This window comes from Balaenoptera borealis (assembly GCF_965194805.1).
Source record: "Balaenoptera borealis genome assembly, chromosome: 11".
Lineage (NCBI taxonomy): Eukaryota > Metazoa > Chordata > Mammalia > Artiodactyla > Balaenopteridae > Balaenoptera > Balaenoptera borealis.
The window spans coordinates 103,405,902-103,430,616 of record NC_138868.1 but is presented as its reverse complement, the minus strand read 5'-3'; the positions used below and the strand labels follow the sequence as shown (position 1 = coordinate 103,430,616).

General features: G+C 40.9%; 1 protein-coding gene and 1 pseudogene across 8 annotated transcripts in view; one reads left to right on the top strand and one right to left on the bottom strand.

Moving 5' to 3' along the window:
* Positions 1-206: 206 nt before the first annotated feature.
* On the bottom strand, positions 207-13,146 carry LOC309606655 (small ribosomal subunit protein eS6 pseudogene; annotated as a pseudogene). The gene is made up of 2 exons: positions 13,129-13,146; positions 207-12,956 (listed from the first exon to the last, which is right to left on the bottom strand). The product of its transcript is annotated as a small ribosomal subunit protein eS6 pseudogene (transcript).
* The window catches only part of MSANTD2 (Myb/SANT DNA binding domain containing 2), a 35,876-nt gene continuing 24,031 nt past the window's right edge, over positions 12,871-24,715 (top strand). For 2 of the 7 annotated variants that reach the window (XM_082341832.1, XM_082341833.1), the window contains exon 1: positions 12,871-20,774. In XM_082341832.1, the coding sequence (XP_082197958.1) occupies positions 20,013-20,774 (762 nt within the window). In that variant the 5' untranslated portion in view covers positions 12,871-20,012. The remainder of the gene's footprint in view (positions 20,775-24,715) is intronic. The other 5 variants (XM_082341826.1, XM_082341824.1, XM_082341831.1 and 2 more) reach the window with 4 other exon arrangements.

Genomic DNA, 24,715 nt, shown 5'->3' with positions numbered 1-24,715 from the left:
TTAACTCTAGAGTCCACTCCAGGGCCTTCTTACTAAATTCCAGTTTGCAATCTAATGGACATGTGGATGGTCTCTAATCTACCCCTCTCTCAGAGGATCCTCAGTATGTTACAAAACCTAAATCATACAGCAACTTGAGCAAGAGTTACAGGCTCACAGCAAGAATATACATACATATGTGTTTGTGTGAAAATATATATATATATATATATATATATATATATATATATATATATATATATATAAAATGTCTTACAGGAGGGCTCAATGAATGTTTTGGCAGACAAGCAGGTGAAGATTCGGTTTTATGCACCTTTTTTAAATCTCAGTTGTATGTGCAACAGATATTGAGAATAGAGTAGTATCCACCACAGTGCCAGGGTCAGAGCAGATCTATACCTTACACAGAAAACAGGAAGTTGTCTCTACCATTGTTAAGGGTCTCTAACACAGGTGAGCCATTACCCTCAGCTCATCAGCTTGCAGCTTCCTCCCTCCCTTTGGGATGTGCAAATCTCAGGTAATACTGACCATCTTAGACTAAGTAAAACTCACAGCCCAGAGCGCTTCACTGGTTCCCTACCACTGCAGCAGCTCCCTTGGTGGCCTAAAATGTTTATAGATATCTGTGCTAAAGACAGAGGCTATGAGAAAATAAATAATTGAAACAGTACATATTTGGGTTTTTTTTTTCTGTGTGGATTGTTAACAGAGTCAGTCAAAACATATTTATGGCCTGCCTGCAGGGCACATAGCATGGTACTTCACCCCTCATTGAAAATCCATTAAAACAATTACCAGGCCATGCTTGGAAACTTTTTTTCACAAAGGAATTTGCTTTAGTTGCCGGGTTAGCAGGAACTAATTTGAGATGCAAAACTAACAACCCCCTTTGTACTAGGAAGCCCTTATGTAAACTGTCACATACTACAAATAATATATGTGTATTTATTCATACCTGTGTCTGAGTATATGGACTTAAAAGCTACAAACCTAATGGGATAGTGATATAAGGGAAAAATAATTTTAAAAGTTAGTGAATCATCTTCTACTAATGCTGCAAAGTTAAATGTTTACCTGGGAGGTTGTGCCCTGGTTATAGGCCATTAACGACCATCAAAAAATAAAATCATGTTCACATCTATCACACTTACGGAATGTCGTATTGTTTTGACTCTCATACGAAGAAGCTAGGTTCAAAAAACCCCACTTTTATTGAGATACTGTTGATCAATGCAAATAGTGAGACTCATTCAAATCAACATTTGGTCTTTGAAATTAATTTATAAACATAAGAAGATTTCATAAGTTTGTTTATTGCTTTTCCCCACTGCTAACTGTAACAACCTTTATTAGCATATGTACATACACATAGTTGGTTCTGTCTTCTTTCAATTATTTGTTCAACAAGGAATTTTCATTACTTACTTAAGGCACTGAAACAGAACTTACCCCCATATCTTGCAAAGCCCAAGTTATCTAGTAGAGAGATGCAGTTTGAGGGAGTTGTGGGGTCTTGTTAATGGTACCCAGTTGTAGTGGGAGCCCCACCATTGCTACTCTTGTCCTGTGTTTCTAGTTCCAAATCTTCTCTGCAACCAGTGTCCAACCCAAGACCCTCTACTGAATCCCCTACCTACTTTAGGGCAGAAGGAGAGAGAAAGAGTAGACTTGGGCAGAGGGCCTTACTCTTAAGAGAAGAACACACTTTCCATCAAATGGTAGAACTGTGGTGACTGACACAAGGAAAGTAATATAGGTTTAAAGCATAAGCTGAGGTCAGACAGTCCCAGCATCAAAGTTTAGATTCATCATTTACCAGTGATCAGGTTTTGGGAAAGTAACTTAACTGCTCTGAGCTAAGGCTAAACATCTCACTTATAACGTGACAATAAGATAATGCATGTAAAATTCTTAGTATAGTGTCTACCAGAATGCATCAGTGAATGGAAGTTCTTGGTATCCACCAAAGCTCTGTGAGAGTAGAAAACTACTTCACCTCTGATGCTTCAGGTGGCTTCTGGCTGACCTTCACCTGTGATCAAGAGAGTATGTATGGGGAATTCCCTGGTGGTCCAGTGGGTAGGACTTGGCGCTTTCATTGCTGGGGCCTGGGTTCAGTCCCTGGTCAGGAAGCTAAGATCCTGCAAGATGTGTGGCCAAATTAAAAAATAAAAATAAAATGTAAAAAGAGAGAGAGAGAGAGAGAGAATGTATGCACTTGCAATACAGCAGAAAGCTCACTGATCTGTCAGTAAGCCAGGGTACTGCATCATGGGAACATTCTATTTGGGGAAAAGCTCTGTTTGGGGCTAGGAGTCATAGATGAGTAAGACTCTTTTCTTTTTTCCTAATTATTTTTCCAATTATTGGTAGGTTAGTTTGGAACTTCCAGAGATCGACGCTGAGACAAGGATTAGAGTGCAAGGAGTTTACCTGGAGAAGAGGACCACCAGTAGGGAAAGAGGTGTTTAAGAAAAGGAAGGAGGGCAATAAAGGGTGAGTGTGGGCAACTGGGGTTTAATCCCGTCAGGGAGCCCTGGGAGATGGTGTAGGACACACCTCAGAGCTATCCCACAGGGAAGAGCAAGGATGTTGGGATATTTATTTACCAACTCTCCATCATCGGTTAAATCTGCTTCTGGGAACATTAACTGTTGCAGGCACAGCCATGCAGCAGAACCCTGGAGGTCTACACTACAGTTTTCCCAGTGGAGCTTGCAAAAACTCTACATGGCATACACATGTACAACTAACGCCACTAGCACCAAGGAATCTACTGGTCATAGGGCCAGGCAGCAAGGCCACTTAAACGGTACCCAGAACCTGCTACAGAGTCTGCTCTTGCTCTGGCCCCCCTCATAATGTGTGACATTTAAAGTCACTAATACATGGATTCGAGTGGTATTCCCTAACGTGGTATATGCTGTCTCCAAAATCCCAAGAAGCCTACCAGAACTACACCTCCACGTGGTAGGCGGAGCAAGGTACAGGAACTTGTCCTCAAGCTTGGAGTGGACCTCTTGGGCATGCCCCAGACAACTGGACCCTAATAACTACTGATATGGCAGGCACCCCCAATCATTTTAGGGTGTATATCCTCCCTGCTGGTATTCAAGTGATCCAATTAACACAATGCTATCAAAATAGGGGAACTTGTGGTGTTTCGTGTCACATATACCAAGACAATCAAGGTCTCTGGGGGCAATAATTTGGAACTACTGTGGGAAAGCATCCTTAAGATTCTCAGAAGCCCTTGCTGAGAGTCCTTTAGGCATTTACCTTAAATCATTCAGGAGTCTTAACAAAGGTTCTCACAGCCATACCCTTGATTTTGACCGAGGCCTTGGACTCTTTTAATGCTGAGAAATATAAATGAGCTGGGAAAACAGGGGGTAAGAGACGGTTCTATCAGCCAAACCAGCAAATCCTTGTGTCTTCTGCATCTCCTCCAGATTCTGCTTGTAAATTGCATGGTGTCTTCTTTCGCTCACCCCTCTCTTCCTGTGCGTTATTACACTCCGTTAGAAGAAACCAAATGGCACTTTCAACATTCTGTCTGGAGATCTCTTTATCGTATATTTTAAAGTTTATTAGGTACGTTTCTTATCTTTCAAGTTTCCACAGGCAACATTTTGCCAATTATTCCATCACACATAACACGTGTTGTCCTTTCTCAAGCCTCTAATAACTATTTTCTTACTGCTTTCTCAGCCTCCAGCAACTGTTTGTTCACCATTCCTCCAGGCTTTGCTAACAGCGTCTTTGGTATTTTTCCAGCTTCTAACCACCAACTGGTCCAAGGGCAGAATTCCAAGAGCATGAGAGGTTAGGCTCTGGAACCCTTCTGCTGCATTTTATTGCAAGCAAGCCCCAGGGCCATTCCAGATTCAAAGAGTTGGGGAAACAGATTCATCTCTTAATGGAAAGCATTGTAAAATATTGTGACAGTGTTTTTCAATATACAGCAGACATCTTTACACTAACCAGTGGATACATTTTTAGAATAAATTCCTAAAAGTGAACTTGCTGAGTCAAATGCAAATATGCATTTGTAAAATGTTGCCAAGCCACCCTTCACAGAGGTTATACGAATTTTGAATCTCCCCAGCAACATAAGAGGGTGCCAGATGAGGTTTCCCCAGATCTCACAACACAATGTATTATCCAAATTTTTTTCTCTGCCAATCTGACAGGTAAAAATGACATCTTCTTGTAGTTTTAATTTGTATTTTGCATACTATGAGTGAGATTGGGAATATTTTATTTACTTAAGAGCCAATTGTATTTTTTTTTCTTGAAACTGACTATTCGTATGTTTGCCATTTTCCATTTGGTTTGTAGGCTTGGCTTATCATCTTTCAATGCACTCAAGAACTTGTATATGTTAGTAGTGTGATACAATTCTGGGACAGGCTCTCTCAAGTCTCTGAACTGAAAGTTTCCTTACATACCTAATTTTGGTCTTTCTGAGGGTAATGAATTCTCTCCTCCCCTGGGAAAGGCCAATAGTATGAGACCATTATGAGCTCTAAGGGAATATGTGGTTCTCTAACTGGCGAAGACCTGGGTTTCTAGAGATTTTTTCCCCAAATTTCACTGCCCCCAAAGAAGAAAGTCACATAAGTGGAAGAGGATCCTGAGTCCTAAGTCTGGAGGAACCTAGTTGCCTTCAATTTCCTAACAAGGGCTTAGGCAGAACTGATCATAAAGATACCCCTGCTTATGTGTTATAATTGACTTCTGTAGTTTGTGGGTACTACTATAAAGAGTTCTGTGTTGAAGTAGAACACCTGTGTTTGAGTCTAGTGACCTTGGACAAGTGTCTCCCCTTCACTTCAGTTTCTTTGCTTCTAAAAGGAGGATGATATTACCTGTTTAGAAACTCAGATTTGAAATTTGCCAAGGTAAGTTGTACAAATATGTGGTGTTATGATGTTCACCTAGAGCTACTGGGTACCATCCAGGATCTAATGCAGGCTATGGAAACTCAGTAGTTCTAAACCATCATTGTCTGCGGGACACTACTATTTCTCACAACCTGAGGTACTAGATATTGTTGCCTAACTTCTTCTAATGCTACTGTTAGAGCCAACCGAGGTTAAGAGCACAGACCTCCAGACTGCCAAGTGTGCCTGAGACTAGGCACCAACTGCAAGTTCAGGGATCCCTAGGGCCACGCTTACTTCAGACCAGCTGGCTACAAATTAGGAAACTTCCATGACCACCATCAGGTTCCATCCTTTGCTACAATGACTCACCGGACTCAGGACTTATGATGGTAGTTTTGTTATAATAAAAGGATACAAATTAGAACCACTCAAAGGAAGAGATACATATGGCAGAATGTAGAACTGAGAGAGTTCCAAATGCAAACTTTTGTGTCCTCAAGAATGAGTTTCTCTCATGGCTTCAATGTGTGGTAATATGCAGAATATTGCCAACATAAGAAGCTCATCCACACCAGTCCCTCCCATCAGGAAGCTTGCACAAGCCTCTTAGATAGCCTCATCCACCAGAGGGCAGACAGCAGAAGCAAGAAGAGCTACAATTCTGCAGCCTGTGGAAGGGAAACCACATTCACAGAAAGACAGACAAAATGAAAAGGCAGAGGACTTTGTACCAGATGGAGGAACAAGATAAAACCCCAGAAAAACAACTAAATGAAGTGGAGATAGGCAACCTTCCACAAAAAGAATTCAGAATAATGATAGTGAAGATGATCCAGGACCTCGGAAAAGGAATGGAGGCAAAGATCGAGAAGATGCAAGAAATGTTTAACAAAGACCTACTAGAATTAAAGAACAAACAAATAGAGATGAAAAACACAATAACTGAAATGAAAAATACACTAGAAGGAATCAATACCAGAATAACTGAGGCAGAAGAATGGATAAGTGACCTGGAACACAGAATGGTGGAATTCACTGCCATGGAACAGAATAAAGAAAAAGAATGAAAAGAAATGAAGACAGCCTAAGAGACCTCCGGGACAACGTTAAATGCAGCAACATTCGCATTATAGGGGTCCCAGAAGGAGGAGAGAGAGAGAGAGAAAGGACCTGAGAAAATATTTGAAGAGATTATAGTCGAAAACTTCCCTAACATGGGAAAGGAAATAGCCACCCAAGTCCAGGAAGTGCAGAGAGTCCCACGCAGGATAAACCCAAGGAGAAACATGCCGAGAGACATAGTAATGAAATCGACAAAAATTAAAGACAAAGAAAAATTATTGCAAGCAACAAGGGAAAAACGACAAATAACATACAAGGGAACTCCCATAAGGATAACAGCTGATTTCTCAGCAGAAGCTCTACAAACCAGAAGGGAGTGGCATGATATATTTAAAGTGATGAAAGGGAAGAACCTACAACCAAGATTACTCTACCTGGCAAGGATTTCATTCAGATTTGATGGAGAAATCAAAAGCTTTACAGACAAGCAAAAGCTAAGAGAATTCAGCACCACCAAACCAGCTCTACAACAAATGCTAAAGGAACTTCTCTAAGTGGGAAACACAAGAGAAGAAAAGGACCTACAAAATAAACCCATAAAATTAAGAAAATGGTAATAGGAACATACATATCGATAATTACCTTAAACATGAATGGATTAAATTCTCCAACCAAAAGACACAGGCTCGCTGAATGGATACAAAAACAAGACCCATATATATATGCTGTCTACAAGAGACCAACTTCAGACCTAGGGACACATACAGACTGAAAGTGAGGGGATGGAAAAAGATATTCCATGCAAATGGAAATCAAAAGAAAGCTGGAGTAGCAATACTCATATCAGATAAAATAGACTTTAAAATAAAGAATGTTACAAGAGACAAAGAAGGACACTACATAATGATCAAGGGGTCAATCCAAGAAGAAGATATAACAATTATAAACTTATATGCACCCAACATAGGAGCACCTCAATACATAAGGCAACTGCTAACAGCTATAAAAGAGGAAATTGACAGTAACACAATCATAGTGGGGAACTTTAACACCTCACTTACACCAATGGACAGATCATCCTGACAGAAACTTAATAAGGAAACACAAGCTTTAAATGGCACAATAGACCAGATAGATTTAATTGATATTTATAGGCCATTCCATCCAAAAACAGCAGATTACACTTTCTTCTCAAGTGCGCACGGAACATTCTCCAGGATAGATCACATCTTGGGTCACAAATCAAGCCTCAGTAAATTTAAGGAAATTGAAATCATATCTAGCATCTTTTCTGACCACAATGCTATGAGATTAGAAATCAATTACAGGGAAAAAAACGTAAAAAACACAAACACATGGAGGCTAAACAATACATTACTAAATAACCAACAGATCACTGAAGAAATCAAAGAGGAAATCAAAAAATACCTAGAGACAAATTATAATGAAAACACGACGATCCAAACCTATGGGATGCAGCAAAAACAGTTCTAAGAGGGAAGTTTATAGCTATACAAGCCTACCTCAAGAAACAAGAAAAATCTCAAATAAACAATCTAACCTTACACCTAAAGGAACTAGTGAAACGAGAACAAACAAAACCCAAAGTTAGTAGAAGGAAAGAAATCATAAAGATCAGAGCAGAAATAAATGAAATACAAACAAAGAAAACAATAGCAAAGATCAATAAAACTAAAAGCTGGTTCTTTGAGAATAAACCAAATTGATAAAACTTTAGCCAGAGTCATCAAGAAAAAGAGGGGGAGGACTCAAATCAATAAAATTAGAAATGAAAAAGGAGAAGTTACAAGGGACACCGCAGAAATACAAAGCATCATAAAAGACTACTACAAGCAACTCTATGCCAATAAAAGGGACAACCTGGAAGAAATGGACAAATTCTTAGACAGGTATAACCTTGCAAGACTGAACCAGGAAGAAATAGAAAATATGAACACACCAATCACAAGTAATGAAATGGAAACTGTGATTTAAAATCTTCTAACAAACAAAAGTCCAGGACCAGATGGCTTCACAGGTGAATTCTATCAAACATTTAGAGAAGAGCTAATACCCATCCTTCTCAAACTCTTCCAAAAAATTGCAGAGGAAGGAACACTCCCAAACTCATTCTATGAGGCCACCATCACCCTGATACCAAAACCAGACAAAGATACTACAAAAAAAGAAAATTACAGACCAATATCACTGATGAATATAGTTGCAAAAATCCTCAACAAAATACTAGCAAACAGAATCCAACAATGCATTAAAAGGATCATACACCATGATCAAGTGGGATTTATCCCAGGGATGCAAGCATTCTTCAATTTACGCAAATCAATTAATGTGATACACCATATTAACAAACTGAAGAATAAAAACCATATGATCAGGCTTCCCTGGTGGTGCAGTGGTTAAGAATCCGCCTGCCAATGCAGGAGACAAAGGTTCGAGCCCTGGTCCGGGAAGATCCCACATGCCACAGAGCAACTAAGCCTGTGCGCCACAACTACTGAGCCTGTGCTCTAGAGCCCTTGAGCCACAACTACTAAGCCTGTGTGCCACAACTACTGAAGCCTGTGTGCCTAGAGCCCATGCTCTGCAACAAGAGAAGCCACCGCAATTAGAAGCCTGTGTACCACAAACAAAGAGTAGCCCCCCACTTGCCTCAACTAGAGAAAAGCCTGCGAGCAGCAGCGAAGACCCAATGCAGCCAAAAATAAATAAATAAATTTATTTTTTAAAAAAACAACATATGATCATCTCAATAGATGCAGAAAAAGCTTTTGACAAAATTCAACATCCATTTATGACAAAAACTCTCCAGAAAATGGGCATAGAGGGAACCTACCTCTACATAATAATGGCCATATATGACAAACCCACAGGAAACATCATTCTCAAAGGTGAAAAACTGAAAGCATTTCCTCCAAGTTCAGGAACAAGACAAGGATGTGCACTCTCGCCACTATTATTCAACATACTTTTGGAAGTCCTAGCCACGGCAATCAGAGAAGAAAAAGAAATAAAAGGAATACAAATTGGAAAAGAAGAAGTAAAACTGTCACTGTTTTACTATACATAGAGAATGACATGATACTATACATAGAGAATCTTAAAGATGTCACCAGCAAATTACTAGAGCTAATCAATGAATTTGGTAAAGTTGCAGGATACAAAATTAATGCACAGAAATCTCTTGCACTCCTATACAATAATGATGAAAAATCTGAAAGAGAAATTAAGGAAACACTGCCATTTACCATTGCAACAAAAAGAATAAAATACCTAGGAATAAACCTACCTAAGGAGACAAAAGACCTGTATGCAGAAAACTATAAGGCACTATGAAAGAAATTAAAGATGATACCAACAGATGGAGAGATATACCAACAGATGGAGAGATATACCATGTTCTTGGATTGGAAGAATCAATATTGTGAAAATGAGTGTACTACCCAAAGCAATCTACAGATTCAATGCAATCACTATCAAATTACCAATGGCATTTTTTACAGAACTAGACCAAAAAACTTAAAATTTGTATGGAGACACAAAAGACCCCAAATAGCCAAAGCAGTCGAGAGGAAAAAATGGAGCTGGAGGAAGCAGACTCCCTGACTTCAGACTATGCTACAAAGCTACAGTAATCAAGACAATATGGTACTGGCACAAAAACAGAAATATAGATCAATGGAACAAGATAGAAAGCCCAGAGATAAAACCACACACTTATGCTCAACTAATCTACGACAAAGGAGGCAAGGATATACAATGGAGAAAAGACAGTCTCTTCAATAAGTGGTGCTGGGAAAACTGGACAGCTACATGTAAAGAATGAAATTAGAACACTCCCTAACACCATACACAAAAATAAACTCAAAATGGATTAGAGGCCTAAATATAAGACTGGACACTGTAAAACTCTTAGAGGAAAACATAGGAAGAACACTCTTTGACATAAATCACAGCAAGATCTTTTTTTGAGCCACCTCCTAGAGTAATGGAAATAAAAACAAAAATAAACAAATGGGACCTAATGAAACTTAAAAGCTTTTGCAAAGCAAAGGAAACTACAAACAAGACGAAAAGACACCCCTCAGAATGGGAGAAAATATTTGCAAACGAATCAACGGACAAAGGATTGATCTCCAAAATATATAAACAGCTCATGCAGCTCAATATTAAAAAAAGAAACAACGCAATCCAAAAATGGGCAGAAGACCTAAATAGACATTTCTCCAAAGAAGACATACAGATGGCTAAGAAGCACATGAAAAGCTGCTCAACATCACTAATTATTAGAGAAATGCAAATCAAAACTACACTGAGGTATCACCTCACACCAGTTAGAATGGGCATCATCAGAAAATCTACAAACAACAAATGCTGGAGAGGGTGTGGAGGAAAGGGAACCCTCTTGCACTGTTGGTGGGAATGTAAATTGATACAGCCACTATGGAGGACAGTATGGAGGTTCCTTAAAGACCTAAAAATAGAATTACCATATGACCCAGCAATCCCACTACTGGGCTTATACCCAGAGAAAACCATAATTCAAAAGGACACATGCACCCCAATATTCATTGCAGCACTATTTAAAATAGCCAGGTCATGTAAGCAACCTAAATGCCCATCGACAGACAAATGGATAAAGAAGATGTGGTACACATATACAACGGACTATTACTCAGCCATAAAAAGGAACGAAATTGGGTCATTTTTAGAGATGTGGATGGATCTAGAGACTGTCATACAGAGTGAAGTAAGTCAGAAAGAGAAAAACAAATATCGTATATTAATGCATATATGTGGAATCTAGAAAAATGGTACAGATGAACTGGTTTGCAAGGCAGAAACAGTGACATAGATGTAGAGAACAAACATTTGGACACCAAGGGGGGAAAGGCGGGGATATGAACTGGGAGACTGGGATTGACATATATACACTAATATGTATAAAATAGATAACTAATAAGAACCTGCTGTATAAAAAAATAAATTAAATAAAATTCAAAACAACATTAAAAAAAAAAAGTTCATCCATATGCTTTGTATATTCAAGAAACAGGAAGAAGTTTGGTGTGACCGGAGCTGGGAGCAGCAATAGGAGATGAGGTCAGAGAGGTAACTGGATGGCAGCAGGAAGACCACTTAAGCAGTTCTCTAAATAATCTAGGCAAGAGATAATGGTGACTTGGAACTAATACTACTGATATATTATTTCACTAAAGTCCGTAGTTTACATTAGCATTGGTTCTTTGTGCTGTAGAGTTGTATGGGTATTGACAAATGTATAATGTCATGTATCCATGTGTGTATGTCAGTATCATACAGAACAGTTTCACTGCCCTAAAAATCCCTCCTGCTCCACGTATTCTTCCTCCTTCCCTTCCTGCCCAACCTCTGGCTGCCACTGATTTTTTTTTTTTTTTTTTACTGCTTCCATAGTTTTTCCTTTTCCAAAATATCATATAGTTGGAATCACACAGTATGTAGCCTTTCTGACTGGCTTCTCTCACTTAGCAATATGCATTCCTCCATGCCTTTTCATGGCTTGATAATTCATTTCCTTTATTCGTTGAATAGTATTCCATTGCATGGATGTACCACAGTTTGTATTTCCATTAACCTATTGAAGGACTTTCTGGGTGCTTCCTGTTTTTGACAATTATGAATAAAGCTATTATAAACATTCATTTGCAGGTTTTTGTGTGGACATAAGCACTATTGCTGGATTGTGTGGTAAGACTATGTTTAGCTTTGTAAGTGGTTGAACCATTTTGCATTCCCACCAGCAATGAATCAGAGTTCCCATTGCCCCACAGCCTTGTCAGCATTTGGCCTTGTCAGTGTTTTAGATTTTAGCCATTTTAATAGTTGTGTGGTGGTATGTCATTGTTGTTTCAATTTGCAATTCTTCAATAACATATGACATTAAGCATATTTTAGTATGCATATTTCCATCCATATATCTTCTGTAGTGAAGTGTCCATTCAGATCATTTGTCTATTTTTTAATTGGGTTGTTTTCTTTTTGTTGAGTTTTAAGTGATCATTGTATATTTTAGATATGAGTCCTTTATCAAATATTTGTTTTGCAAATATTTTCTCCCAGTCTGTGGCTTGTTGTTTCATTCTCTTAAGTCTATTATTATTATTTTTTTTAATGTCTGACCTTATTTATCTGTTACTCTTAGAGCATCTCATTTTTGACTGGACTCAGACTTAGAAGTAGAAGCTCTCAGGGCGGACAGCCTCTGTCTCATGGCAATCTGTTCCTGGCATTTTTCTTTGGCCTCCTTCATTCTTTAGGCCAAAAGTTTAGCATATTCTGTAGCCTCTTCCTTATTCTTCTTAGTACGCTGTTTCTTCAGAGCAATACACCTATGTTTATGTTGCAGAACACATGGAGTAACAAGACGCTGAATTTTAGGTGCTTTGGTCCTAGGTTTCTTACCTTTTTGTTTAGGGGCTTTCTCAAAACATACGGGTGGACGTCATGTTCTTTAGAGAGACTGAAAAGTTTGCAGATTCTGCAAGTTCTTCTGGGCCCCAGGCGACGAGGCACAGTAGTATCAATGAGTCCAAGAATATCCTTCTCCCCTTTTTCTACGATGACCAAATTGAGAACGCTCAGATTGGCATCCACAATGCAACCCCGTACAGATTTGTGCTTTCTTTCTCCAGTCCTCCTCGGTCTGTAACAGGAATGCCCCTTATTCAGTAGCAGGCAGGCTCGGCCATTGGTCAAGACACCCTGCTTCATGGGGGAACCTGGTTTGTCGTTCCCACCACTGATACGGACCACATAACCCTTCCATTCTTCACCCAGAGCGTCAGCAGCAACTTCCGTGGCCATATGCTTCTCATAAAAGGTAGGAAGTTTTCGTTCATCATCCACTTCAGTGAGTTTCTGGCAGCCAGTGGCCGGGAAAGAGATGGTCAGCTTCTTCCTGAAGCAGCCGACTGCCTCCAAGGTGCCACAGAAAATAGCAGTCTATTATTCTTGATTAACAAAAAATAGTCTAAACATCTCTCTAAGTTAATTCATTTGCTACATCATTTTTCTTGTCAGAATAATATTTCATGGAATGAATATAGCAGTGTTCATTTAACTGGTATCTTACTGCTGGGTTTATAGATCCATTCTAATTGTTGGTACTGCACACAGTGTAGAGGTGAACCATCTTGTAACTGAATCTTTGTGTGCAATCTTATTTTCTCAGTATACATTTCTAGAAGTGGAATAGCTAGATCAAGGGGTTCTTACGTTTTTTGAAGATTTTGTTATTTATTAAAATTGTTCTACAGAAAATTTCTCCCAGTTTACGTTCTGATTAGCAGTACAGAGAAAGCATCTATTTCCCCAATCTCTTAAGTAGGTATTATAAAATGCTTTAGAAATGGAAATAGCTTTCTTTTTTCTTCTGAATACAAAAATAACTCATGCTTATGCTATCATTTAAAGCTATTTGAAAATTGAAAGGTTAAAAACAATATTTCGTTCTTTTAATTTGTATTTCTTCGATTGTTAATGAAGTTAAACACTTTGTCAAGAAAAATATCTTTAGTCCCACTTAAATAACATTAATATAATGGATGTGTAATAAATGTGCCATGATAATATTCATAAAACATCATTTGAATACTTGGTACTCACATGGTACTTTGCTGGGTATTACCTAAATATGTATAGAAGAGTCAATCGCTAACCACTAAGAAATCACAGTCCAAGAAAATCAACAGTCAGTCAACAGATGTTTATTGAGTGTCTACTATTTGCCTGGAACTATGTTTTTTTATAACAACTTTACTGAGGTATAATTAACATACAATGAACTGTACATAGTTAAGTGTACAATTTGATAATCTCTAACATATGCATGCACCTGTGAAACCATCACCACAATCACCTTGTTTCCCATCTCTTAGGTTCACTCTCCTTTGTTTTCTGATGTCCTTTGTCTTGAATACCACTGTTTCATATATTTTGTCTGGTTTTCTAGTTATTCAAGGGAGGAGGGTATATCTAGTCCCGGTTGCTGCATCTTGGTTGATGATGAAAGCCTGCCTGGACTATTCTAAGTGCTGGATCTAGTAGAGGGAACAAAATGGACAAAATCCTTGGCTTCAAACAGCCTACATTCTAGAGGGGGGTGGCAGACAATAAATATATGAAAAAAATTAATTTGCATAAATAAATGATTTCAGAAAATGTGTGTCAACAAAATAAGATGGTAGGGGCTTCCCTGGTGGCGCAGTGGTTGAGAATCTGCCTGCTACTGCAGGGGACACGGGTTCGAGCCCTGGTCTGGGAAGATCCCACATGCCGCGGAGCAACTGGGCCCGTGAGCCACAGGTACTGAGCCTGTGCGTCTGGAGCCTGTGCTCCACAACAAGAAAGGCCGCGATAGTGAGAGGCCCGCGCACCGCGATGAAGAGTGGCCCCCGCTTGCCGCAGCTGGAGAAAGCCCTCGCACAGAAACGAAGACCCAACACAGCCATAAATAAATAAATAAATAAATAAATAAATAAATAAATAAATAAAAACCAAAAAACCCCATTTATTTGGCCCACTATCCCCTAAAAAAAAATAATAATAATAAGATGGTAATGTGATAGAGATGCCGTAAAGGCGTCTCTGGGGAGGTGACATTTGAGGAGATGACTTATGAGAAAGAGGCTGTCACTTGAAGAGCTAAGATAAGAGCGCTCTAAGGTAAGGATATATGACAAGTCCAAGGGCCCCCAAACAGAAATAAGCTGGACTTACTTGATAGGACAGATACAAGGCCAGTGCTGTTGGAATGTATCTGAGACGGGAGATGAAGTTGGTGTGGTAAGTAGGCTGAGCTTAGAGTAAAAGGGTCTTGTAGATCAGTGTTCCATTACCAACTGCTGCATAGCACAGAACAACAATCGTGAACTATGCTCATGAAGCTGGGGGTGCCTGGGGTGAGCTAGGTGGCTCTTGCTAAGGGTCTTGTGTGGTTGCAGTCAGGTGGTGGCTCGGGCTGGGGTCATCTCAAAGCTTCTTCATCCCCCTGTCTGGAGCCTGGGCTGTTTAGACAAATAACTGGAGGATGGAACATTTCTGGCTCCTGGGCACCATTTCTCTCTCCCTCTCTCTCTCTCTCTCTCTCTCTGGTATCTCCACGTGGACTTAGGGTAGCCCAATTTTGTACATGGTGGCTAAAGGTTTTCAGAGTAAGTATATCAACAGAAACTGGCAGAAGCTTCAGGGTATTTCCAAACCTAGCCTTGAAGTCACACAATGTCACTCCCACCACATTTGGTTCATTGAGATAGTCACAAAGATTTACCCAGGTCCAAGGGGAAGGAACATAAATTCAACTTCTTATTGGAAGAGCATCACATAATGTGTGGATATATTCTTAAATCACCACACTCAGGACAAAGAGTTTGGATTATATTTTTACAGTGGGAAGCCATTTGTGGGTTTTTAACGAGGGAATGATATGCAGTGATTTACCATTTTAAAAGACCAATCTGTCAGGATTACTTAGATGCAAAATCAGCATTCAAGCATCAATCGCATTATTATATACCAGCAAAAACAATTAGAAAATAAAATATGAAAACATGATACCATTTACAAGAGTGTTTTAAAAATACCAACTACCTAGGAATAAATCCAAAAAAAATGTGTAAGACCTTTATGCAGAAAACTACAAACATTTTTTGAGAGAAACTAAAGACTAAATAAATGGATATACTATTTTCCAGGATTGTAAGACCAATTCCTATAAAGATGTCAGTTTTTCTCAAATTGGTCCATAGTTTCAATGCAATAGCAATCAAAATACCCACAGCTTTTTCTGTAGAATTTGACAAGCTAATTCTAAAATGTATATGGAAATGTGAAGGATTAAGAATAGCAAGCCACTCTTGAAGAAGGAGGAGGAAGAAAGGAGGAGGAGGAGGGACTTTCTGTACTTGATATAGACTTATCATAAAGCCAGTGTGACCCACTATTAAGGCAGTGTGATATTGCCACAAGGAACACAAATAGAAAAATGGATACATGGACCAATGTAACAGAAGAGCCCAGAAATAGACCCATGCACATATGGACACTTGATTTATGTCAAAGAGACATAAATGTCTTTTTTTGGCATTGCAAAAAAAGGAAGGAAAGGATGGTCTTTTCAGTAAATGGAGTTGGAGTAATTGTGTATCCACATGGAAAGGCGGAAGGAAAGAAGGGAGGGGGAGGCATATACTCTGCAGAAGTACTTGCACATATGCACTGGGAGACATGTACAAGAATGTTTGTAGCGGCATTATTCATAACATCCTAATTTAGAGACAACCCAAAGATTCAACAGTAGGATGGATAAATAAAATGTGATATGTTCATAAAACAGATTATTTTACAGCAACAAAAATGAATAAACTGCAGCCTCATAGAGAATAGATGAATCTTAGTTAAAAATATTGAATGAAAGAAGCCAGACACAAAATACATGTGATTTCACTTCCAAAAAATTCAAAACCAGGGAAAACTTTTAGCGATGTATAATCAAGTGATAAAACTATAAAGAAAAGCAAGTCAGGATAGTGACTTTATGAGGGAGATAGGGGTTAACATTGGGAAGGGATTTTAGGGTAGGCCTTCTAACGTGCTGGCTATATCCTATTTCCAGTCTTGGGTGGTGATTATATAGTATTTGTTTCATAATTCATATAGTAGTTGTACATGTACGTTTTATTTACTCCCCTATATGCATGTTATATTTCACAAGAAAAATGTTTTAAAATACCAAGTTCACTCTGGCTACTGTGTAAGCAGGCAAGTATGCAAGTGGGAAGTCCAGTTGTCCAGTAAAGACATGATGGAGGCTTGGACCAGGGTTGAGAAGTAGTCAAATTTAGGAAATGGTTTAGAGGTACAGGTAACAGGACTTGATATGCAATTTGAAGGGCAAAAAGATAAAGCAACAAACATACCGACAGTCATAAAACACAGCAAGAGAGTATGCAACAGAATTAACTAAGCTTCTGAAACAGAAACATTAATGTGAAGTGCTAAGTTGTGTGAATGGGTATTAGATGGAGGACTTCTGTCCAACAGATTAGGGAAGGCTTCATAGAAAAGCTTGGAAAACAAACACTTGACTCAGATTGTGGAGGAAACGGATAAGGGGTGATATGGTTAAAGGGAGTAGTGTATATTTTACAGGTGGAAGATTTGTATTGTTGTGTACTCTTTTGCCCATTATTATATTTTTGAGACGTTTCATATATTATCTCTCAAATAAGATTTTATCTACTTATGACTACCATTTGGATCCACAATAAAAGGTGTAGCATATTACTTCAATCACAATAGCCATTCCATAAGTCCTGATTAAACCATGAAGTCTTGAACAAGTATATCGCACAACTTCTGGAACCCAGGAGCGGCCACAGGGAGCCAACATGATGATCACATGATCCTGGTGGACTATATAGCAGTGCCTCTATACTATGGAACACATATTAATAGCTTTTACATTATTGGCTTCGTTTTAACTTCAGGGTGTTAATGGAAATTTTATTATTTTATTTTTAAAGTAATTTTTAAATAGATTTATTTATTTATTTTTGGCTGCATTGGGTCTTCGTTGTGGTGCGCGGGCTTCTCATTGCGGTGGCTTCTCTTGTTGCGGAGCCTGGCTCTACGTACGGGGGCTTCAGTAGTTGTGGCACGTGGGCTCAGTAGGTGTGGCTCACGGGCTCTAGAGCGCAGGCTGAATAGTTGTGGTGCACGGGGCTTAGTTGCTCCGAGGCATGTGGGATCTTCCCGGACCATGGCTCGAACCCGTGTCCCCTGAAGTGGCAGGCAGATTCTTAACCACTGCGCCACCAGGGAAGTCCCCAGAAATTTAATTTTTAAATTTTTATTGTTTTTATTTTTTTAAATATAAATCTTTATTTATTTATTTAATTTTGGCTGCGTTGGGTCTTTGTTGCTGTGCGCGGGCTTTCTCTAGTTGCTCCGCGGCATGTGGGATCTTCTCGGACCAGGGCTCGAACCCTTGTCCCCTGCACTGGCAGGTGGATTCTCAACCACTGTGCCACCAGGGAAGCCAAGAAATTTTATTTTTGATACAAGATTTTCTCATTGGATAGACTGATGGGTGTGGGAATAAAGGGGGGGGTATATAGAAATAATGTCTAGAAACAGAAGTTTGTGGGAAGGGAGACTTCTCAGTCAACCCACTTCATCTAGGAAGGCTTCCTGAATGAGTCAGAGTTGATTTGAGAATCATCCAGAATTAACAGTAGAAGGAGGGAGGATTTTTTTTTTCAGGCTTGTGGTAAAATGAGAGCGGGAGAAGCAATGATTTTAAAACTCTTGGGAGTTTCTGATTTCATTATGATTCTAGGCATGTCACTCCCTCTCATACATCTTATGACATTAAAAAACTTACTGTTGGGCTGAATGATAGTGAATTTTGCTTTGATAGGTGTTTGAGCTTCCACTAGAGCCCTTAAGAGAACTGGAAATGAGAACACTGAAAACCAGAAGTGGAGAGAAAGCGACAAAGGGAAGATTCTATTAATGAGAGTACAGGCAAAGTGAGATGACAGCTAATGCTCATACATGTTTATGTGAACCAGGCACCATTCTAAGGGTTTTATCTGTATTAACTCATTTATTCTCATGACAATACTCTGAGGTCATCCTCAATTTATAGATGAAGAAACCAAAGCACTAAGAGGCTAGGCACATAAGTTGGCTGAGGCTGCAGAATTGGAATTTGAAGCCAGGTATTCTGACTCTAGAAATCATACACTTAACTGAGGTGCTAGACTATATCTTTTATTTATTTATTTATTTTTGGAAGGATGTGAAAATTTTGTTTTTTGTTTTTAATTTTTATTGGAGTATAGTTGATTTACACTGTTGTGTTAGTTTTAGGTATACAGCAAAGTGTATCAGTTATACATATACTATACTATATCCTTTTCTTAGAAAAAGAGGAAGAGATAGCATAAATGTTGGAATTTCTTTATGTTTCTTCATATTGCTAACATAAACTACAGTGTCATTTTAATATGACATACGGAGACAATTATCTCCTCTACTTCATCTCTATTGCTTATTCCTTTGTCTTTCCAGTGACAACCATGTCATTCTCTGGGGTGATTCTGAGTTTAAAATGTAGCTGACCTCAGTTCTTTTTTTTTTTTTAAACCTAAAATATATTTGCTATTTAAAAAAACATTGAATAGGTTATTCATATTTGAACAAAAAAATCAGCTGGGGCCTTCAAGTTAAAGATCCAAGATAAACAATTAGATTTTTGGCTTTGAAGAATATTGAAATATCTTACAGCGATGTATTGGACTTGGGGTGTTAATGTTCATTTAACTGCAGCATGTTATGGAGGGTTCAGGCGCGGTTACCACTAATTACCGGAGGTCACAAGAGCTGTCATAATTGACAGTCTTCTTTTTAGCCTCCTTACACTTGAGAGCATGAAACACTGTGGGAAAAACATGCAACTTCCAAATTAGGGCGGATGGAGAATGGTATTGTAAAGTAACTTTTCTGCCGAGCTCGGGAGTTCCTACCTATTTAAGTTGTAGACAAACCGTGCAAGCGCAATAAAGACATCTAACTATTCTACAAACCGTCACACCCACCCAGATTAACTAGAAAATAGATCAGAACTGGAATCAGAGTTGCTCTTCAAATAATGCGCTTGGGTTTCGTGAAAAGCTACGCCGCAGGAACTCTAACCCTGGTCCCCAAATGCTTTTTAAAGTCTTCCCCAGAAAGCCTCCCCCTGCAGTCTCGGCGCCTTACTAGCTGTGCCCCGCGCAGGGCTCCCCAGCCTCCGCCCTGGACGTCAGCCTCTGCACCCCGAGGCCAGTTCCGAGTGGGGAGCGGCAGAGCCGAGGGAGAGAGGCGAGCGAGCGAGCGAAATGGTCAAGTCCTCCTTAACTCTGGGCCCCCTCGCGGGCCTCACCCCTCCTCCCAGGGGCTGAGATTGGAGAGGAAGTGGGAAGGCTTCAATCGGTTCCTCACACCAGCGCCCTCATGCCCCCACCCTACTCTTCGGCTCGGGGCTTCGGCGCGCCTCACCGCCGCCCCTCGCCCCGGGAGAGGAGCGGGCGGCGCGGCCGGGCTCGCGGTGAGAGGCCTGGGGCGGCAGGCGGCCTCCGCGGGGCCGCCAGGGCCCGCAGCCGTCAGCCCGCTGGAGGGCCAGGCCCGAGGGCAGCCCCGGAGTCCGCGGCGGCCGGATGCGCGGGCGCGTCACTTCCGGGCGGTGCAGCGGCGGCCGCTTGGAAGATGGCTGCGCCCTGTGGCTCGGAGCTGCCCGCCAACTCGCCGCTAAAAATCCCGAAGATGGAGGTGCTCTCCCCGGCTTCTCCTGGTGGCCTGAGCGACGGAAATCCATCGCTGTCCGACCCTTCCACGCCTCGGGGTGCCTCCCCGCTCGGGCCGGGCAGTGCGGCGGGCTCGGGGGCAGCGGCGTCCGGGGGTCTCGGGCTGGGGCTGGGGGGCCGCAGCGCCGCCTCGTCCTCGGTCTCCTTCTCCCCTGGTGGCGGCGGTGGCGGGGCTGCGGCAGCCGCCGCCGCCGCCTGCCGGGGCATGTCGTGGACGCCGGCCGAGACGAACGCGCTCATCGCAGTGTGGGGCAACGAGCGGCTGGTGGAGGCGCGGTACCAGCAGCTGGAGGGAGCCGGCACGGTGTTCGGCAGCAAGGCCCCCGGGCCAGCCATGTACGAGCGCGTGTCCCGGGCCCTGGCCGAGCTGGGCTACGAGCGGACCCCGTCCCAGTGCCGGGAGCGCATCAAGGTAACCGGCCGCCCGGCCTGGGGCAGCGAACCAGAGGCAGAGAGAAGGCGGGGAAGCGGGCCTCGGGGGCGGGGGCCGGTCTGAGCGCAGGGCTCCCCTCCGGGGCCCGGTGGGCGATTCGCATCTCCTCCGCCTTTTTCTTCTCTCCCTGGGAAGGGGGCTTTTTTCCAGATGGCCGCCAGCCCGTAGGTTTCCTGAGTTTGAAGTTGGGCGTGCCTGCCGCCGCCCCTCTTTCTTGCCAATTGAGGATGTTCTCGCGCTCTGAAGTTGGTAGTTGCTCATTGTGCGGCGGGCGGCGGTCCCCGTGCTGCCCGCGCCTCTCGCCCCCACCGCCGGGGCCCCTCGCTTTGTTCCAGGCCGGGGGCTCCTAGGCAGAGGCTTACCGGCCGGGGCGGGACGGAGCAAGGGTAGAAGAGCGGGGCCGCTGAGCCCCCAGTTTAGGAATTTTCAAGTGAGTGGCAGGGGCAGAGCCGTACGAAGGGCGCCTTCGGACGATGGCCTTTGTGTCAGTCGTCTTGCTTCCGACTTGAGCTTGCTTCTAACTCGAAGGGCGACCAAGTCTTGAGATGCTTTGGAGAATTGGAAAGGCTCGGTTGTAGCCAGATAGTGTATTGCTTTCGTGGAGTTAGGAGCACACAGTTCGCCTGGCTGGTAGTTGGTCTGGAATTTGGAGTGTGATGCCTGCAGAGTTAGGTTGGTTTGAGGCCCTGCTATGTTTCTGACTAAACTCCTTCTTGAAAGCCAGTTTTCCCCTGCTTTAGCTGTTGTGCCGGCTGCGGTGACAAGTAAAGCTCTCACTGTGCATCTGGCCATCCTTGTGTACCTGAATGTTTAAATACAGAGACTTAATTTGGGCTAGAAATTTCACCTGCAACCGGGTTATCGTTTTGCTCTTCCTACTGACTTTTAATCTAGGAGTTCAGATTTGTAGTCTTGGCAGATACGGAGTTATTTTTTAGGTAAGCTGGTTCCCTCTTCACAGTGTCTGCTAAAAGATTCTGGTAGGATTCTTTCTCCCAGTTTTCACGGAACTCCTTCTTGTTCAGAGTTATAGTATCTGTGTGCTTCTTTTCTGGCAGGGATGACACTTTTTTGGGAACTCCTTGGGGGGTAGAAACCCAGTAAGAACTGTCATACTCACACTAGAGAAGGAGATTGCTCCAAAGTTCCAGAGATCTTGGCTTAAGTAGTGTTCATCTGAGGACATTGTTGCTTAGAAAATTTGGTCCAGAAACCAAGATATTTCAAACCTATTAACTCTTGTTCAGGGAATTTGACACCCATTTCTCAATTACAAAATTAAATTGGTGTACCTGATAACATGTACCTCTGGGTTCCGTCTCCCCCCGCCCGCCTTTTTTGAACAAGGATGTCATTAAAGTGATAGTTTATAGGTAGGATTAAAGTAGTAGCTAATAGTAGCCACTGTTCTCTGAATCTCATTTGTTGTTCTGTTCAAGGTTAAATTTGGGGGAGAGTTTTTGCATTGTACTGTTTAGCATCTATCCATGAACTTTTCTTGAGTTAAGTGCACTTTAGGTATTTATAATTGTTTTAGCTTTATTGATTTTTGTCCATAGAAATTTCCCAATCAAAAGGAAAGAGTGTCTTATCCAAAACTCACTGCTTATAAATCTAACTGATTATAAAATTGTTTCTCAAATAACCAGGAAATCTTTAGTTGGGTTGCATCTTTGTCTGGTTATGAGAAACATAACCTAAAGCAAGGAAAGGAGATTGAGTGTCTCTGAAGAATTTTAAAAAGAGGATCGTCTTATCTGTCTGCAAACAGATAAGATCAAATTGACCTCAAGCTCTTAGACTATTTTGAGACTATATAGATGATGGTGATGGGTTCTCTGATCCACAGCAGCAGTTGGCAAGGAGGGTAGATAACTGTTTTTTGTTTTCTTTTTTAAGTGCTCTACTCCTTAAGTCAACCAAGGAACCAGACTTCTTCATTAACAATGTAGGTCTTTCCTGCCGGAATTATAAGCTCCGTAAGGACAAGTTCTGGTCTCTCTTATTCACAACCGTATTTCCAGTGTCTAGCACATAGTAGGCACTGGATACATATTTGTTAAGTTCACCAAATAAAGTCTAGAAGGAGAATTTTGGAAAGTATAGAAATCTAGAGCAGTGTTACTCAAACTTTAACCCCAAAACATAGACTTTGAAACCCAGTTTGAAAAAACTGCATTAAAAACTAAGCTCTGTCCCTCTAGGAGGCTTAATATGAATGTAATCTTAAGCATAGAAGGACACATAGTCACTGAAATCATAGCTTTACACAATTATGATGTGGATGTCCAAGTACTCCAGATTACATTTATGAAAATAAAAGCACAACTTTAGAAAATTCTCAGAGAATCCCAAACCCCTGAAACAAATCTTTCTATCCTAGTTTCAGAAATGCCAATTTAGAACAAGTAGTTCAGAAATCTCTTTCACTTTATCGTGTTAATGATAACTGCAAAAAGAAATTCAGTAATCCTTTTTGCTTTAGATTTTGCAAAACAGAAACAAAGTAGTGCAGTAAGATATGGACCTGGAAAAACATCTTGTATAGGCTAATGTAGCTCACTTAAGTGTGAACTCATGTCAGAGGCTCCCAGGGAAGGAACACCATGTGCGTCAGTTACATTTCTGGTCAAATGTATTTAAATATCTATCAAAATTCAATTATGAAGACCCAGTAAATAATTTCTTATAAATTTGAAAGGAAGCATGATACATAGTAACTTCAGTTTTTCCCTGAAACTTTCCCTTAATCATAGTTTCAATATATTGATGTAGCGGCCTTCACCTCATCATATGAAGGCAACAGCAAGCTGAGTCCTATCCCAGCCTCTTCGCAGACCACCTTCCTGAGTAACCTTAAAGCACGTCACTTCCCTTCTCTGGACTGCCTCAGTCCTCTTATCTATACAGTGAAAGTATTAAAGTTTTAAATATTGAAATTGAATTAATGACTCTTGGATTTTGCTACCAAAGTACTATTTTTAAGTACTCTCCAAGCGAATATGTGTATTTCTAAGCACACAGAATTTGAACTTAAAGTCAGATACAGACATTTTTTTTTATTGCTGCAAAGACTTTCATTTTGAAGTCTGACATGTCCTGTTATTGGTATTTGTTCAGCCATTTGGATAAATGGATGTGTTTGAGACTGCCTTGCTACACATGTTATTGTTTGGTTCTGAAGTTTTGTTGCTTTTTGTTTGTTTGCCAGAAGAAAATTAGTCTGCTAGCAATTTCAGCCTAATTTTGGAGTCAGATCAACAAATAGGTGGTTTTCTGTTCTTTTCTGTAGACCTTGTCTTCATATCTCCATTCGCCAAATACTTGAGTGTTTACTGTCTGCTAGGTGTTAGGACGAAGAAAAGAACTGTAATATACAGTCCCAGAGCTTAACAGTGCAGTTGAAGTCTGTAAACACACACCCAAAGTTACAAAGCTGTACAAGACAACACAGGGGATAGTATGCAGTGCGGTACTTGATTGAGTGTCGAGTGACAAAAGCAGACAGTAAGTGTGATAACTGCAGAGGGGGGAGAGATCTCAGCACAGTCCATACTGTAGTAGTTGAAAGACCTATCTAGACTTGGAATTCATGAAAGCATTCACTTCTGAGCCAGATGCTGTATTCACACTTCAGCCAGTCAATCTGATGCACTGCAAAACCCATTCTCAAGTCCCATATTTTTGGGTCTTCTCCAAAAATTTGCCTCTTGAGGGTTGGCTTTATGTCTTTGAAACAGATGTGTACTTTTAGCTCTCCCTCAAGGTGAAATGCAAGGTGATTGTATGACCTAAAAAACTTGTCTTTGCTGGATCAATGCTGGTTGCTCATCAGGTAAATTTAAAAGTGGTAGGGAGTCTTCTGCCTAGCAAACAAGATGATTAATCTTTTAGGGACTTTGCTTAGATCTATTCATCAT